Genomic DNA, 19,171 nt, shown 5'->3' with positions numbered 1-19,171 from the left:
CTAACATCAAATGTAACACCATTCAATACATTTTGTAGGTTTGTACACTTAGTTTCATTGGAAAAGTCCGAGATTGTTATCTTCATACTCTGTTATTTACGAATTGGTGAAGTGATGACGGATTATTATCAAAGGTTCTATGATCTATCCCTTCTCTGTATTTTTTTTCAACAAACCACAATACAACCGTTGATTACTTTGTATCCTTACGCGATAGTACTTACCAAATAAAAAAAAATCAAACAGGGGTAGAATTCGAATTAAGGTGTTCGAAATATTTTTCAAAAAAATAACAAAAATTCATCGATATGTTATCGTAAATAAACCTCTGAGCAATAAAAAAATAATCTTTTCTCATTTTTCTTCTTTACCATCTTCCAGTAAAATATTACGTTACAATAAAGCAAAGAACATAATCACATGAATTCTTACTATTAGAATTTATAATGGTGTACATTTATTACCAATTTTTTCCGTCTCTCCAAAGTCGCATTGTCATATTTTTTTCCAGTCGTTGATCGCTGTCTCGATGACATAATAACACTAATGCGGAACACCAACAAATCGGAAGCTGAGCATCTTTCTCTGTATATTATCTCATAGTAATGAATGCCAAACAAGTACACGATACATGAATCACCAACACCTGTGCCAAGCCTCTCTTGACGACTTCAAGTGATTGTGACCTAATGTCCCGGATCTTACAGTTTCAAAACAAGATGGCGTAAATATTTTGACAGGCGGGAAGATTACAAAAAAAGAAATCGATGTTACAAAAAATAAATACAAAATAAAGTTATTTTGTATTAAAATACCTACTTGTCTTATTCGTCGATATTTTTCTGTCTGTGTTTTAATTTATGCAATGTTAGACTAACGTTTTTGAATTTAGAAAAGTGAATTGGTCTTCAAATTATCGAGAATTTAAATCAAAGTTTAAACATAACTTTAATTTAAATTTTCACCAATATAAAAGTAAGTTTGAGAAGATTTACCGAATATATTTTTTACAAATAAACCCATATGAAATGAATTTAAATCTTAGATACCTACCCACCTGCTTTTAAATTTTATGTTCCACCACAGATTATCTACATTCTACTAAATAATTATTGGTCATACTACCTAGTTTTAAAATTATAGAGCTACTGAGAAAATCTGCAAGTCAATACTGCAGTCAGCTTCATTCACTTAAAAAAAAACCTATTCTGTGTACAAAATATAGGCCAAGTTATCCAAATCGTGCCAATTCGGTTGTCATTCAATAGTTATTAGCAAGTTCTCAGAAGCAGCTTGCTGCCGGCCAACGGCCTTGCAGATCTTGGCGGTTGTGCTAACAATAAATCAATTATGATTTTACTAGATGTGATATGATTGAAAATTGCTGACGTATAATTTCTGTTTGTGCTACAGCTGGTTTTGATTTTCTACATTGATAGAACTTTATTGTTAAGATTCTGAAGCCTAAAACCGGCTACTCACGTACCTGCAGCAGGGGCAATTTCAGAATTAGACCCTTAATTGGCTCCTTAATTGTGATGTGTATAGGCAAGCAAGGAAATTTGGAGAAAAACTGAAATTGCTCCAACCGCTTCGACCAACCGAGATTGTTCCAATATTGCCCCTGCGGAAGGTACGTGAGTAACCGGCCTTACCACTGAAATTGATTCGATCAATTTAGTTTTCAATTCGATTACTATTTTGATTCCACCTCGATCTTGATTTCTTACTTTGCAATTAGTTCTAGTTTAAAAAATGAAAGAGGGCAGCGTTTGAAATACGGCGAATGAAAAATTAAAAAAGTAAAAGTAAAAAAATGTTGCTCTAATATGTTTATAAGATGCAACTTCTATGTGTGTGGGCGTCTAACGAGCACTTAGCCGTTTTATTTTGAATTGAACCTAGACTAAGCCTTATGAGCTTTTGATATAATACGAGATAGTGGTTACTGTTTATATTACTTATTTATTTATTTATTTGGGTACATCGACAGATCGCGCATACATCATTCCTTAAAAATAAATACAAAGTAAGAATATTCTAATGCTTGACCCTATTATAGATGTACACAGCATTATAAGAAAAACTAAAGATAAATGTAGTTAATGAGGATGTTTTATACAACTAAAGTAAGTAAATTAATTCAATACTGCTATTACTGAGATTTTATCAGTAACGTCAATAGATACGTGACCAAAAGGTAGATAATAAAAATTGAGTTTGTACATACGTTTGGTAAAAGAAACAAGGGAAGGCATTTCAAATGTCTCTGAACTGAAACAAAAAAAAACATATTGTTAGGTAGGTACCTACATTATGTAGGTAACTGTACTGTACCTTTTTAGGTAAGGTACCTTGTACCTTGAAAGGTTTCTAAATGTGAAATTTTTAATAATGCATTAAATAAGTACCTACCTATACATTTTTGAAGTTTTATTAAATTTTCACATTTTATTTAGGAACTTCTTACATCGAAAACGACCCTTATTAAATGATTATTTTTAAACCAAGGTTACAATTAAAATAATTTACCCGTCCACACACGTACAAAAACAAAAACATTTCATAATAAAACAATTAAGATTATACTTATCTTAAACCTCTTTAATTTTATACAGTCTGTGGACTTGGCCATATATGTATGTTTTGAATGTAAAGGTGGTATTAAAGGTATGTAACACATTAAAATATAAATATATTTTCTCCGATTTAATAAGGACAATATTTATGAGAAGAGTATCATTATTATTCGTCATCATTTTGAATTTATACTGAACTGGTGGTACCTCCATAAGACCATAGGCATAAATTAACAACTATAGTAAAATATTATAAATACAAAAAAGAGAAACATATATTTTATATATATTTTATAAAATAAATAACAGTCCGTATTAGGTATGCTGGCATGCATTCGGAATATCCGCTGAAAGCAAATAAACAGTCAATGATATCCATTGATGATATCAAAAATCGTTAATTTGAATTCATATCAAGTGATATATTTATTGGAGTATCCCTAATTGGGATTTTAGAAATCAGGAAATTATCGTGCGATGTTATGACGATGATAATATTATAGATATATCATATAACAAAATATGTATAAAAAATGCCGAAATCAAAGTCTCTAAGTATGTCGTTATTTAAATTTGTGTTAAAAACATACACCTATATTGCCATCTGTTGTCGAGTGGATAAAAATAATGTGCACTCCTGCCATCTAATGGAAAATACTGGAAAATATATCAAATAACTTTAAATGAGCTAGCTATCGCAGACCTAACACAGCTTCATATTATTTTCCACCTTATTATTTATTCGTATTTTGTACACTAGCTCGGTGTATTTTCTGGTCATTTTTTATGGTTCCGTTAGCTGTAACTGTATTCACTTCTTTATTCAGTAGGTATTTGACTAACAAGTGTAAAACTTTGCAGTAAAGAAAAAAATAGAACAGTTTGCATTATTGCGATCCAATTTTTAACTTATCGCTTTGATAATGTTTTTCCCACAGGTTTATTTTTCATACAAATAAATCATTCAAGAAACTGTTTTTATAATTACGTGTCAATTAAATTTTGGCGGCGAATGCATTTTTTCTTTATGGCAACGAGCAAAAGCTTTTTGCCACAGAAATATATATAATATACTTTTAAGCTTTTTGCCAATTTTAATTTCTACTTCAACTTGCTATGCAGCTCTGTGTGTGCAGCAAAAAACGCAATGGAGTTGTTTTGTGCTTAATATTGCACGCCTCATAAGCGAAGCGTTGAGGTGGGTACTACTGTCACTTCGCGCAAAACATCTGATTTTTCAAACTTAAAATGTCTTTATGTATCATACATTGCACTTGTAAGATAATACATACACACACATATTAAGAAAAAACACTATTTTTAACGTTCATGATATTTTTGATGTCATTTTTGTTATTTAAACTAGTTAAAAAACAGTTTAAAAAAGTTCTGTCTTGGACGTCCGTGTGTCTGTATGTGCGGATCCTTTTTCTTGTTAACACGATAGCGACCGAAATACTTTACTAATCGAGTCTTTTTTTTTCTCTTACGCTTGAGTATGCTCAGGAATAGAACCCTTTCATTTTTCAGGGTCTGATTCGATGTGGTTTAATTGTTATTAAATAAACAAAAATAATAATTAATAAATATTTATTAAAAAAAAATTATGAGGCGTGCACTTTTGGATTTTCCAAATTATTTTAAAAAATAATAACCAGAGAAATAAAAATTGTTATACATTAATAGCTCAATAAATATAATGTAATGTATGAATTTAAGGAAAACAATGGAAACAAAATATTTATATACATATAAGTAATAATTTAAAATAATTAATATTCTTATTTTTGATCATTTTACCTTTGTTTGTACTGACATTGGCAAAACGAAACTGGTAACACATCTACATTTTTGTCTCTGGTTCATGCCACATTTGACGACTAGTGGGCACATCCGGCCTACGAAGTGGAAAAGGGTTCTTTTTCAAGCGTACGCCATTGTTGGCGTATGGTAGTTTATTTATTTGAAAGGAAAATCAAAAACCATCCAATATGGTGAGTACGGAAAATCACAATAGTGATTAAAAAAGTGCAGCGGATTATTCGTGCTAATGCTTCGCGTCTATATTTTTGTGTATTTTGTGAAAAATAAAGTTAAAAACTTAGTTCAATCACGTCGATCTTCTTTGTACTTGGATGACGTTTTCAAAGTGTCTCAGTGATAGTGTTGTGAGAAAACCTAAAGGAGCCTTTAAATTCTTATTTTAAAGTGCTCTACAATGTTCCGATTATTAGAAAATCAGTGTGCCCGTGAGAATTAATTCTAGTAGTTGCTTTTTGAGAGAAATGTCGTCCAAGATGTTAAGTGGTCTTTTCTGTGCAGGTGAATTTCACAGTAGACGAAATCCGTGGGATGATGGACAAGAAGCGGAATATCCGCAACATGTCCGTCATTGCCCACGTCGACCACGGCAAGTCCACACTCACAGACTCGCTGGTGTCAAAAGCCGGTATCATCGCTGGTGCGAGAGCCGGAGAGACACGTTTCACGGACACCAGGAAAGACGAGCAAGACAGATGTATCACCATCAAATCCACGTAAGTTGCACTTTCTTTATGCAATATGGCTGCACTTTCTCCATAACCTATAACTTCACGAACACCCCCATGGTTCTTTGTATGTAATTTTGGAGGTTATTACACATGGTGTTTACGGATGTTTATTATTTTTTCGCTCGTAATTTCGCAAATCTTGCACAATATCGAACTCGGCAAGATTGCACCATGCACTCGAAACAATGTTTTTTATTATTATTGTTAGGTAATGTAATCAAATTTATTTAAATATTTCCGTATTAATTTACAAATAAATATTTTTGCAGTATTTAATTTCTACTAAAAGCAAACATTTTTGCTGTTTTCCAAATTACCTTTCACCAGTTATGTAGTGATTGGTAAAGTAAATTAATACTTACATGATGATTGTTCTTACCATTTAAATCCGAAATTCCTTGAGGATTCTTCAGAACGGCCATCTGATGACTATTTTCACAATGAAGAAAATTTTTCTGCAAAATACCGAAACTGAACAATAGTATTTGTCCACAGCGCTATTTCCATGTACTTCGAGCTGGAAGAGAAAGACTTGGTGTTCATTACAAACCCAGACCAACGCGAGAAGACTGAAAAGGGTTTCTTGATCAACTTGATTGACTCGCCCGGACACGTTGACTTCTCGTCTGAAGTGACAGCTGCCCTCAGAGTCACTGACGGTGCCTTGGTCGTAGTAGACTGTGTATCTGGTTAGTCTGATTTTATTTCTACTTGATTAATATCTAAAATCCATACTAATATTATAAATGCGAAAGTAACTTTGTCTGTCTGTCTGTTACTCAATCACGCCTTAACTACTTAAGCCGAAGCCGGGGCGGACCACTAGTTTACTATAATGAGTAATAATGACATCATAAAAATGTGAAGTATAGTGCCACTCAAGTAGTTAAAAAAAAGCAGTTTAAATTCAATCAGGCTTTGTTCCGTAGGTGTGTGCGTACAGACTGAGACTGTGCTCCGTCAAGCGATTGCTGAGCGCATCAAGCCCATTCTGTTCATGAACAAGATGGACCGCGCCCTGCTCGAGTTGCAGTTGGAGGCCGAGGAGCTCTACCAGACCTTCCAGCGTATTGTTGAAAATGTTAACGTTATTATCGCCACCTATAACGACGATGGTGGTCCCATGGGTATGATATTTTTATTTATTTATTTATTTGTATCAGGCAGCATTGCCCATATATTGTTAGTAGTACTTATTCTAGTGTAAGTAAAACTACATATACTTATTTTTAGATTTAAGAGTTACAAGCCATTTTTTGGTGATAAAATTATGTACATTATTGAGAATTTATAGATATACACATTTTAAATATGTACTAAATAGAGCTAAAATTTAATTCTTTGATCCTTCAATACACAAGTAATGATGTCTCCTCCTTGAGAACAATAAGTATTTTTTGTCTTCTATAAAAGATTATGGTATCATAAAACTTTCAAGGGCATGTAAATGATTTTTCTTTGAGAATGACTTGCCATTTATTTTTCATAATAATAATAATAGCAAACTTATGAAAGCTTTCTTTATATAATACAATGGACATAATAATTCATTATGAATTTGCATTTCTTTCATAATTTTGTATAAAATTACAAACAGATAAGTAATCATGAGATAAAGCATGTGCATAAAGAATGGTAGGATTTTATCAGTATAAATAATCAAAATGCTATAACATTCTCACTTTTATTCTTTTTGTAACTTAAAAAAATGATTGAATTGTAGAAGTCAGTCAGTCATCCATACTAATATTATAAATGCGAAAGTAACTCTGTCTGTCTGTCTGTTACTCAATCACGCCTTAACTACTGAACCAATTTGCATGAAATTTGGTATAGAGATATTTTGATACCCGAGAAAGGACATAGGATAGGTTTTATCCCGGAAATCCTACGGGAACGGGTTTTTCTTTGAAAACGCGGGCGAAGCCGGGGCGGACCGCTAGTTCTTAATAAATCTTTATATGGCTGACTTACAGCCGAATGTTGAAGTCATTGACCTGACATTGAGAAAAGTCGTTACGGCCGAGAGTCACGTGTTGAATAACATGTTAATTTTTACGTAATTATTATCATTAAATAGTGCAATGGTAATTAATTAGTATTTAGACTTTTCATAATGCTTACTTTCTAAATAAAGGTCAATTCAAAAACATAAAAATGTATTTCGAATTTTCGTAAATAATTTGAACACACTGCCACGTGTTCATCTTTCACCGCCGTGAAAGCGATAACGTTCACGTGTGAAGCTTGATATTGTAAAATGTAACAACGATGGATGATGCGTGTTTTTTTTATTAAATATTTTCATATTCAATATTAAATTGAAATACGTCAAATAATTTGAGATTAAATTCTAAACATATTATACTTTATTAATTATTAATAATCTTCACGATCACAATTCCGTGACGATATATTGTATTGAAGCATGAAATTACCAGTTATAAGTCTACAATATTATTTCCAACTGAATAAATTATAATGAAAAAAAGGTAGGTAGTAAGCATATTGCCATCGGCAATACAGAGAAAAGTAATACCATGAAATCGCATCGTTCGCAAAACACACTCTATTCCCTAACACTCCCATTTATAATAATATGTGGATAAAGATAAATAAAATAGCGACTAATTATCATAGGTGAGGTCCGCGTGGATCCCAGCAAGGGTTCCGTCGGTTTCGGGTCCGGTCTCCACGGCTGGGCTTTCACGCTCAAACAGTTCTCTGAGATGTACGCCGACAAGTTCAAGATTGATCTTGTCAAGCTTATGAACAGGTGAGATTTAATATTTAAATGTATGAATTTTCTTAGGTTTGATAAGGTAAGATTTTGCCAACTGCATTGATTTTTACTTGTTTAAAACGGTTATATTGCAGAAAAATGATTTTGTATATATGTCGCAATACATTATATCTATCTTACATATTATCACGTTATCACGACAGGACGATAGTAAGGAAAAAAAAAACAGCGCTAATTTCAGCACTAGGTTTTTCGTGTTTTTTAAAGCTACATTACACATACTTATAATATAATTCTTGCAATAAGATTAATTTGTTGCAATTTTCCTATTTCGTCGCAGTCATTCGATCGTACAGTAGTGCATAACGGCGACAGTCTGTTGACCTCAATACCTAGATGTGAGAAAACGGGTGCACTCAGACATGCCAGCTCTGCAAGAGATCAATACTTTGGGGCGCGTTATGTTATGCAACTAGCTGCATTCGTTGCGCTTATTGCAATATTTTAGATAACCCTTCCAAAAGTATATTATGTATTATATTCATTTAAAATTGTTTTCGCACAATTCTTGTGAGGCTATCTGACATTAAATAAACATTTTCTTTCTTTCTTTCTGATACAGATGAAAACACTTCTTAGATAAATTTAATTTACGTCCAAGAATAGAGAGCTTATCAATAATAGTCTGACCTTTACCTATTTTTAGCTCATTCACGTAAAGGTTGCTTGCGTAGGTGGCGTCGGGGCGGTCTAGATTAGTTCTTAGCTACGATGACGTAGGACATTTTGCTTGACGTCATATAACTTTGAATAACGCTACTATGACGAAGGCAATTTCGGTTGATAAATGATGATATTTGATTTTGAATACGTTAATAAAACATGATACATCACTCTTAGGTTTTGATAAATATGAATAGAATAGTTGATAACATTTTGATTTACAATTAAAAATATTAATTCGATATAAATCGAATAATAATTCGAAATTAATTTTAATTGTACATGAATATTCGTCCCAATTGATACTGGGTAAAGATTTTAATGCTATACACCAGTGGCAGACAAGGACGGACATTAACTCTTTGTTCAGATTGGTAAGGTGTCCCTGTGGGCATTTTGCAACGAAAACTTAGATACATGCATTTATCGAACATATTTTTGTAAATTACCGTTACAAACATGGAAAGTATTAAAATTTATCTTTAGTCGAATTTAGTGTCCTCTATACTTTATTACCTTTTTAATTAATTTTTTAGTGAATTTTTTATAACGCAACACGATATGAATATACGATATTAATAATTACGGAAAAAGTTATAACATAGTCATGCCCAAAACATTTGACTATGACATCCCATAATTAAATGCAATCTATTGCCACCAGACTATGGGGAGAGAACTTCTTCAACCCCCAGACCAAGAAGTGGGCCAAGCAAAAGGACAATGAGAACAAGCGTTCCTTCTGTATGTATGTGCTTGACCCCATCTACAAGGTGTTTGACGCCATCATGAACTTCCGCAAGGAGGAGATCGACTCTCTCCTCAAGAAGATTGGTGTCACCATCAAGCACGAAGATGCCGACAAGGACGGCAAAGCCCTCCTCAAGGTCAGTTTTCACTATTTGATAATATTATTTAGTAAATAGTATTTTTGTTAAGTGATAGATAAAAAATTGTCATATATTTCTTGTATCATTACAGAAAAACAGGATATATCTATTTATTTGTGAAGTATGCTATTGAGTTGTTTCCACTTTGATATAAATTACACTGGCTGTATTATTAGTAAAAGATTTTATTAGAACACTTGTTAATACTATTAATGTTGAAATTTCATTTAAGCATTGCGAGGAAAGATAAACATTGATTTAGTATTCATTTTGTGAACATGATAACATAGTCCCAAGTGTTGCCAGTTGTGTACTTTATAAACTTCTGGGCGTCAAAGAGGACTTACAGCATTTTTCTTTCTGGAATTGGCCATAAGCTCTTATGGTTTATGACCCCAAAATTGATTGATACATTTTTCCACCAACATAATAATAGTTTTTCTACAATAATTTTGCGCGTTGAGAGTAAACTGTAAACGGTCGCGTCATGGTAATAACCGTCACGTCATGGAGTAAACGACGATCTTTGAATCTTGTCAAAGAAGTTTCCCTTCTGACACGTGTGCACGGCACACACTCTTTTTTAATATCAATGGCTTTTATAACTTAACCTTAACACTAATAAAATCGCGTCTTTTTATATATTTAAACTAGCTGCTCCGCGCGGTTTCACCCCCGTGGCTCCACTCCTGTTGACCGTAGCGTGATGAAATATAACCTATAACCTTCCTCGATAAATGGGCTATCTAACACCGAAATAATTTTTCAAATCGGACCAGTAGTTACCGAGATTAGTGCGTTCAAACAAACAAACTCTTCAGCTTTATAATATTAGTATAGATTTGAATTGTATTTCATACAGGTTGTCATGCGTAGCTGGTTGCCGGCCGGAGAGGCTCTGCTGCAGATGATCGCCATCCACTTGCCATCGCCCGTGGTGGCGCAGAAGTACCGTATGGAGATGTTGTATGAGGGACCCCATGATGATGAGGCCGCTATTGGTATCAAGGTATGTGGAAATTAAAAAATGTATGCGTGTACACACTTATGAAGTGAAACTTCTTTATGACCTTAAAAATGTCACGAGTATGGCGTAACGCAAAAATGTCACGCGTACGGCGTAACGCAAAAATGTCACGCGTACGGCGTAACGCAAAAATGTTACACTAAATTTTTGTCCAACCCCGATAAAGAAGTTTCACTTCAAAAATATTTAAAAAAAAACTTAGATATTTGAATGTTGTTGTATCAAGTTATTAAAATATAGCCTTGTTTGTAGAAGAATGACAAAAGAATAATTAGGTAAATATAAATAAATATAGGTTGTTGAAGTTAAATGATTGTAATACAATTAGTCCCAAGTGTTGCCAGTTGTCTATTCAATAACTTTCTGGGTGTCAAAGAGGACTTACAGCATTTCTTTCTGGAATTGGTCATAAGCTCTCATAGCATATGATCCCAAAATTGATTGAAACATTTATTTCCAATTCTTATTAATAGTTATTGCTTCACAATTATTTTACAGTTTATACTTAACTTCAGTGAACAACCAGTCTTATATATTTATTTTATGGTGCTATATATATGATGTTAAATTAAATTGTAAAACTGACATGATTTAAAAGAGCAACTATGGAGTTTCTTGCCGGTTCTTCTCCATAGATACTGCTTTCCGAATCGGTGGTAAATGTTAAAAATATGTAATGACGTTTCAAAAGTCTAGAAGAAGTCTAATTGAATAAATAAATGTTTGAGTTTGAGTTTATATATTACACATTAACTCAAACTCAACTAAATAATAATGTTAACACAGAACTGCGACCCCGAAGCGCCCCTCATGATGTACGTGAGCAAGATGGTGCCGACCTCTGACAAGGGACGTTTCTACGCGTTCGGTCGTGTGTTCTCCGGCAAGGTCATCACTGGACAGAAGGCCCGCATCATGGGACCCAACTTCCAGCCAGGAAAGAAGGAGGTAATATTGTTTAAACTATTAAAAAGCAAAGTATACTTTTATGAAAACTACATATTGCTTGAATGGGAATGTATTTGTCTCGATTTTATTATTTAAATATTGAGTTTAGGTACATAACAAATTTAAAATCTTAATGCATCACATTTGTAATTCTTTTTCCATTATCAGCACATTTGTAATTCTTTTTCCACAAATAATTAAGGTATTTGATTAAATTATTTTAAAGAACATATTTCATTTATTGTTCCGCTTCCGGCTCCCGCGCCGTGCCTTAGCGCGAGCTCTCTCCCGCCGTGAGGGCTGCGGCTCAGCCGGAAGCAGAGCAGCTCGAGTTGTTCCAAACGCTGCACAGGACCGCTATCCTTATGTCCCAGGACTGCATGCTACGGACAACACGAAACATTTTTTTTAAACACAACACAATCACAAATATTATCACTTTGTATTCTATTATTAGACACTTAGAGCGGCCGTACACCGTCGACTCGAGCAGTCAACGACCGACCTCTCGAGCAGTCCGTGTACGGCTGCCTTAAGATTGATCAATGATAAATTTCCCAATCCTGCTTGGACCAAGTAGGATCCTACTTTTAATATGAGTTACATATTATAATATTATAAATTTTGACAGGATGTGTACGAGAAGACCATCCAGCGTACCATCCTCATGATGGGACGTTATGTTGAGGCCATTGAGGATGTGCCCTCTGGTAACATCTGCGGTCTGGTTGGTGTCGACCAGTTCCTCGTCAAGACCGGAACAATTACCACCTACAAGAACGCACACAACATGAAGGTATGTAGATTGAAGTGGTCAATAATAATGACCTTACAAGATTAATTTGAATGTACAATTTTTTATTTGAAATATGTAGTTATTAGTACATATTAAATATACAATACATAATGCATTCTAAATAAATAAATTTATAACAATAAAAAAACAGCAACTTACCATGAGATATTTTATACATACGCGTAACTGTTTACGCGGCTATACATTGAATTATTCAGTTAGTTACTATATCAAGCTATTTATAAAATTTAGAATTGAAATAAACACTTAAGCTTTGTTTCCACTTGAGCATGCTCAGGCGAATGAGCGGCTCATTTGGCCGAGCCGCTCATTCCGCGCGTGCTCAGGCGTCTCCACTTGAGCGGCTCGGCCAAATGAGTCGCTCATTCGCCTGAGCATGCTCAAGTAGAAACAAGGCTTAACAAGAGGATTGTTTCAACAGGTGATGAAGTTCAGCGTGTCGCCTGTAGTGCGCGTGGCCGTGGAGCCCAAGAACCCCGCCGACCTGCCCAAGCTGGTGGAGGGGCTCAAGCGACTGGCCAAGTCGGACCCCATGGTGCAGTGCATCAACGAGGAGTCGGGCGAGCACATCGTCGCCGGCGCTGGGGAGCTGCATCTTGAGATCTGTCTCAAGGTAAACTGTTGTGCATATGTCGTGGCCATATCGTAGATTTGCTCATTTCATGAAATGGCCAACATAGTTTGATCAGATCGTTAAATCGTCAACGTTTCACGATTTGGTCATCGACATTTGGCCAGATCGTATATAATATCTTAGAGTCCATAAAACATTAAAAAATTCGGAATATTTTAAGAACTCGTTTATTGTCATTTAAGTTAGTGCCGCGGTAGCGCCGGCGAATACCAGAAGCGAATGGTTTTTTTAATAGAAAACAGTTAGGTTAGACTTTAATAAACAACGCACGAGCCGAGCGAGCAAAGCGAGCGTGCCGCGGCAGCGGCCGGCGCACAGTATTACAATATTATTTCCTACAGTAAGGAATCGCCTTTGATGTCGCGCGATGCCGCCGCCAGCATAGGTACTTACGCTGCCACACGAAAATACGCTAGGGTTGCAACAAATGGGAAATAAAACAATTTTGATTATTAATATTATGATGAAATCATTTATTCATATGTACATTCAAAATAATTGCGATTATTAAATCTGATGTAATTATTTGTTCATAAATATATAATTACAGATATTGCACTGCTAAATATTATTTACGTGGACACTTTATTTTTGGATGTTCTTATTTGTATATTATACCATTTAACTAAGTAATGCATTCGCATTGGGATGTACAATCTGATTAGAAAATAATGAGGACAACATATACATAGCTTTGATTTTAATTCAACAGATACAATTAATACAATCTTTCTGAAATATTGTTTCCTTCTGGGATTTCAATGTAGATTTACATCCGTAAACGGAACAGTTTTTGCGCGTCATAATAGAATATGTAAGTACCTATGTATAATAAAATTATTACACAAAAAATATGACTGCGTCATCCTTTCGCGATAGTTAATGCAAACTCAGCGTGATTGCATTAAGCGGCCCGCGTCGCCCGACCCCCCGCCAGTTCCCCTCCGTTTCTCTGCACAAGTACATTCGTCGCCATACTGTAGGATGGTAATACTGTGGCCGGCGAGTGCCAGAAGCGAATCGCTTTTTAAAAAAGAAACAAAAATGGTCGCATTTCGTGAAATGGCTATCCAGGTTTGGTCATCCACATTTGGCCAGATCGTCGATCTGGCCAAATGTGGATGACCAAATCGTGAAGCGTTAACGATTTAACGATCTGGCCAAACTAAATTGGCCATTTCATGAAATAAGCAAATCTACGATATGGCCACGACACATACACAATAAATTTCATGGAATTTTTGTAAAAGCAGTTTTTGTATTGGCTTAACATTGTTTTAGAAACAAATTAGATTTTCAGAACAATCTTTCTTATAGCTATCCCATTTAAATATTTCATTATTGATCAGTAGTAGAACTCCAGTTTTATTTTTTTAAAGTGTAATTACTTTGTTCAGATATTTAATGTTCAGTTACATCTTCATAAAATAAAACAATATGTACAGTTGATTTACTGACTGAACACTGCCTAATATCTTTTTACTATTGACTTGCAATTTACTTTTACTCACATTAGATGTTGCCATTACCTGAATTTGAATTAGGGCCGATTTTTCAATGCTTGGATAAAACTTATTCGTCGAATAATATATAAAACTACCATTTTAAAAACGTATTCTAATTGCCCATATTTGACAGTTTACTTGACATTTTAATATTAACGTGTAAGTAAGAGCGTATACGCACTATGCGGGTAGCCGCATTGCGGGTAGCCGTCCGGCTGACCGCAAGCACAATTATGTACGTAATATTCATTTCTATGCGCACTGCGATGCGGCTACCGCAGACCGCACAGTGCGCATAGAAATGAATATTACGTACATAATTGTGCTTGCGGTCAGCCGGACGGCTACCCGCATAGTGCGTATACGCTCTAATACTTTATTGGACGGATAAGTTTTATCCAAACATTGAAAAATCGGCCCTTATCACTAAATCCCAATAATATTCTACAAATAAACTTATTATTTATGTTTTTAGGACTTGGAGGAGGACCATGCATGCATTCCAATCAAGAAATCCGACCCGGTAGTGTCGTACCGTGAAACAGTCGCTGAAGAGTCGAACCAGATGTGCCTGTCCAAGTCGCCCAACAAGCACAACAGGCTGTTCATGAAGGCCTGCCCCATGCCTGACGGTCTGGCTGAAGACATTGATGACGTGAGTTTCTTTTAAAATTTACTTGATAGTAGGAAATAGGAATATCAAGTATTTTTCGTAGTGAAGTGTTCTTTATCTAGGAATATAAAAATTTAGATCGTCATATGACATTCAAAATTGAAAATGTAATTAACTATTAAGTTCTCTATACATTGGTAGAAACTAGCTTATTTACATTACATTCAAAAATGTTAAAGAAAATGCATCAGTGCTTAGTTTATGTCTATGGAATAAAGTACTTTTTAAACTACCCTTCCGGCTCCCGCGCCGTGCCTTAGCGCGAGCTCTCTCCCGCCGTGAGGGCTGCGGCTCAGCCGGAAGCAGAGCAGCTCGAGTTGTTCCAAACGCTGCACAGGACCGCTATCCTTATGTCCCATGACTGCATGCTACGGACAACACGAAACAAATTTTTCTACCTTAAATTTCAGTTTAAAGAAGATTAAACATCTTAGGCTTATGTAACACACATTAATTTCTCCGCACGTTTAATACGAAACTGTCCATATAGACTTGAATACTATAAAGTTACACTAAAATATTTAATTCCTCCACATCAACAGGGTAAAGTGAACCCACGTGACGACTTCAAGACCCGTGCCCGTTACCTTGGCGAGAAGTACGAGTACGACGTGACCGAAGCCCGTAAGATCTGGTGCTTCGGTCCCGAAGGCACCGGCCCTAACATTTTGGTCGACTGCACCAAGGGAGTGCAGTACCTGAACGAGATCAAGGACTCTGTGGTCGCTGGTTTCCAATGGGCCGCCAAGGAGGGAGTCATGGCTGAGGAGAACTTGAGAGGAGTGCGCTTTAACATCTATGATGTCACCCTCCACACTGACGCTATCCACAGGTGGGTTGCGCGTAATAAAAACTTAGTTGCTTAGTTAAAAGCTTTGAAAACTTAGCTGCTTAGTTAAAAGGTTAAAACTTAAAACATGAATGACAATAATTGTCAAAAAGTAATTGTGGTATAGGGTTACTTAGTACAAATATTGATTTTAATTGTATTAGAAACTAAAATATTATATTTGTTGTGAACAGAGGTGGCGGTCAAATCATTCCAACAACCAGGAGATGTCTGTACGCGTGTCTGTTGACAGCCGCGCCCAGGCTTATGGAGCCCGTATATTTGTGTGAAATCCAGGTATGTGAATGTGATATGATAAGAAATATATGATGAAACCTTAAAAACCTTTTGAAATTGATAACTTGAAAGCAAGAAGATTTGCTAGAAGTGAAATTATAAATTTCAAGCAGATCATGTTAGATTTTGTCCATATTTTATAATGCTTTTTTGAAATACCTCAATGTTCAGTAACCTTAAAAACAAATAACCATTCACGAATGTACCCATACCACAATGCCCTAAGCGAATGTACCCATACCTCGGTACCCCAAATGAATGTACCCGTACCTTGTACCCAAGTGAATGTACCCGTACCTTGTACCCAAGTGAATGTTCCAATACCTCAATAATAAATGAATGTACCCATTACACGCATGTTTGTATGCCCCACGTGTTTCCTAAGCTGGCGGGCCGCACTGAGCCCTTCAGCCCTTCCGACGCGTGGCACAGCAACAGTTCTTTGTTTTGGCATCGACCCACCTTATCCTTGCCTGAATAGGGGAGCTAACAGTCACACCAAATTATAACAAATACGAAATTGGCAATCCATTGTAGAGCATGGTTTAGGGTTACCCCAATTAGAATTTGAATTAGCTTGATTAATTCAATAATTGTTGCTCTCATTCAACATAATTACAGTGTATGTACTTCACAGTATATTTTTTTGCTCAAAAGAACGTAGTAAACACAGCATCTACTCTACAACACTAGATAACTTAATTTTGCATTGAATTTCATATTGATTTTGGCTTGTATATTGATTAAATATCTTAGTGTTTATTAGATGCAATCTTTTGGTGAATGTTTAGAAAAATATAATATTCATGACATTGTAGTACATATTTAGTGTCTTTTGAGCGTCATTCTAAACTACATTATCATCATCAGCCCATATACGTTCCCACTGCTGGGACACGGGCCTCCTATGAGGGTACAGGCCATAATCCACCACGCTGGCCAAGTGCGGGTTGGCGGATGACACATATCGTCGAACTTTTGATTCTTCGACATGTCGGTTTCCTCACGATGTTTTCCTTCACCGTTCGAGCAGTGGTGATGTTACAACATGCACAGATAAATTGAAAAATCAATTTATTTCCTGCGCGCTCGCCCGGTCTCGAACCCCGGACTTATCGATTCGAAGTCCGAGGTCTCACCACTGAGCCACCACTGCTCTTCTACATATCATGGTGTAAAAACTTTTAACTTTAATTAAGTACAATTAAGTAAGTATAACTTCATAACATATTGTGTGCGCCAGTGTCCCGAGGTGGCGGTGGGCGGTATCTACGGCGTGCTGAACAGACGGCGCGGGCACGTGTTCGAGGAGACCCAAGTGGCGGGCACGCCCATGTTCGTGGTGAAGGCCTACTTGCCGGTCAACGAGTCGTTCGGCTTCACGGCCGACCTGCGCTCCAACACGGGCGGCCAGGCCTTCCCGCAGTGCGTGTTCGACCACTGGCAGGTGCTGCCGGGTGACCCGTGCGAGGCTGGCTCCAAGCCGTACGCTGTAGTGCAGGTACGTACAATTTAATGTACAGTTGTGGTCTCATTTGACGCTATTGATACACACATGTAATATAGAGTTGAGTTTATTCTTGTTTGGATGATTTAAAATGATGTTTGTAATGACGCTGCATAACTTTATTCCATTATAATTTAATAATTGACACAAATAATTAAGGTGTGCTTGATTAAATTATGTATTTTAAAGAACATATTTCTTTTATTGTTCCCCTTCCGGCTCCCGCGCCGTGCCTTAGCGCGAGCTCTCTCCCGCCGTGAGGGCTGCGGCTCAGCCGGAAGCAGAGCAGCTCGAGTTGTTCCAAACGCTGCACAGGACCGCTATCCTTATGTCCCAGGACTGCATGCTACGGACAACACGATACAAATATAAATAAAAATATATTAATGTCTTATTTCTATGTTTAGAAATCTTATTCAGTAAATTCATAAGGAAAAGAACATAATTATTTCGTCCTTGTTATTAACTATAGCTTATAATCCTCAACTAAATATTCAATGTTTACTTGCAGGAAACAAGGAAAAGGAAAGGACTCAAGGAGGGTCTGCCAGACTTAACGTCATACTTGGACAAATTGTAAACGCCGTAGCTAAATATCAAATAATATCAATACTGTAACATATGTACCATTATGAGCGCCTCACGCTAACGTTTTGTTTCCACGACCGCGCGAACATGTGATATCTAACCGAGTATAATATACCCATACTGTTATGTAGGACCGAACACCTGGACACCATTATTATACTGTAATTAATTTTTAAATTATAATTTTTCTATTGTACCGGTGTGTTTCATTTATCTTATGTATGTGTCTTGGAGTTGACAAGGTGAGTTTTAATTTGTTGGAATGGTGTATGATTTGAGGGTTGATTTGATTTTAATTATTTTTTTTTTATTTGCAGATGCTAGTGGCCAGTTTGTTCAATGTAAGTATGATTTGTATTTTTATACTCGAGTAATTTTTTTTATCAATATTAATAGAACAAACATAATTTATTTTATAAATGCAATGATTGTTAAACTTTAAAATGATGATCAAAACACAGACCTGTTCTGATATAAATGAGGACAACTATAATATTTTTCCTGATTACTTTGAAAAACATGTTATTTCTTACCTGTAAAATATGATACACATACTAATAATAATTTTATTTTGTTTTAGGTACAACATTATTGGATATGATATACAAATGATACACAAATCTTGGTCTCGAAATTTATAAGGTGAGTTTTGACTTTTGTTACATATTTCGCAATAAAAGGTAGCCTATGTTCTTTCTCAGGGTCAAAAGATTGTCTGTGCCAAATTTCATCAAAATCGGTCGAGAGGTTTAAGCGGGAAAGCGTAACAGACAGACAGACAGAGTTACTTTCGCATTTATAATATTCGTAGGGATAGAAGGGATTAGTAGGGATTATGACTTATAATAGTTAATTATTA

General features: G+C 35.6%; 1 protein-coding gene across 1 annotated transcript; it reads left to right on the top strand.

Annotated features, from left to right (window-relative positions):
* The first annotated feature begins 4,418 nt into the window (after positions 1 to 4,418).
* eEF2 (eukaryotic translation elongation factor 2) lies at positions 4,419 to 18,508 on the top strand. The gene is made up of 15 exons (XM_090111249.1): positions 4,419 to 4,573; positions 4,902 to 5,116; positions 5,627 to 5,820; positions 6,061 to 6,258; positions 7,772 to 7,907; positions 9,262 to 9,484; positions 10,350 to 10,496; positions 11,301 to 11,462; positions 12,094 to 12,258; positions 12,701 to 12,892; positions 14,894 to 15,073; positions 15,634 to 15,923; positions 16,115 to 16,217; positions 17,461 to 17,718; positions 18,236 to 18,508. The coding sequence occupies exons 1-15, from the start codon at positions 4,571 to 4,573 to the stop codon at positions 18,302 to 18,304; spliced, it is 2,535 nt and encodes an 844-aa protein (XP_089967375.1). The 5' UTR covers positions 4,419 to 4,570; the 3' UTR covers positions 18,305 to 18,508.
* The last annotated feature ends 663 nt before the right edge of the window (positions 18,509 to 19,171 follow it).

Source organism: Colias eurytheme, chromosome 16, assembly GCF_061535395.1.
Source record: "Colias eurytheme isolate Ceu_HAF_F1 chromosome 16, ilColEury1 Martin Lab GWU primary, whole genome shotgun sequence".
Lineage (NCBI taxonomy): Eukaryota > Metazoa > Arthropoda > Insecta > Lepidoptera > Pieridae > Colias > Colias eurytheme.
The sequence above is the reverse complement of the archived record's forward strand: the minus strand, read 5'-3'. Positions and strand labels throughout refer to the sequence as shown.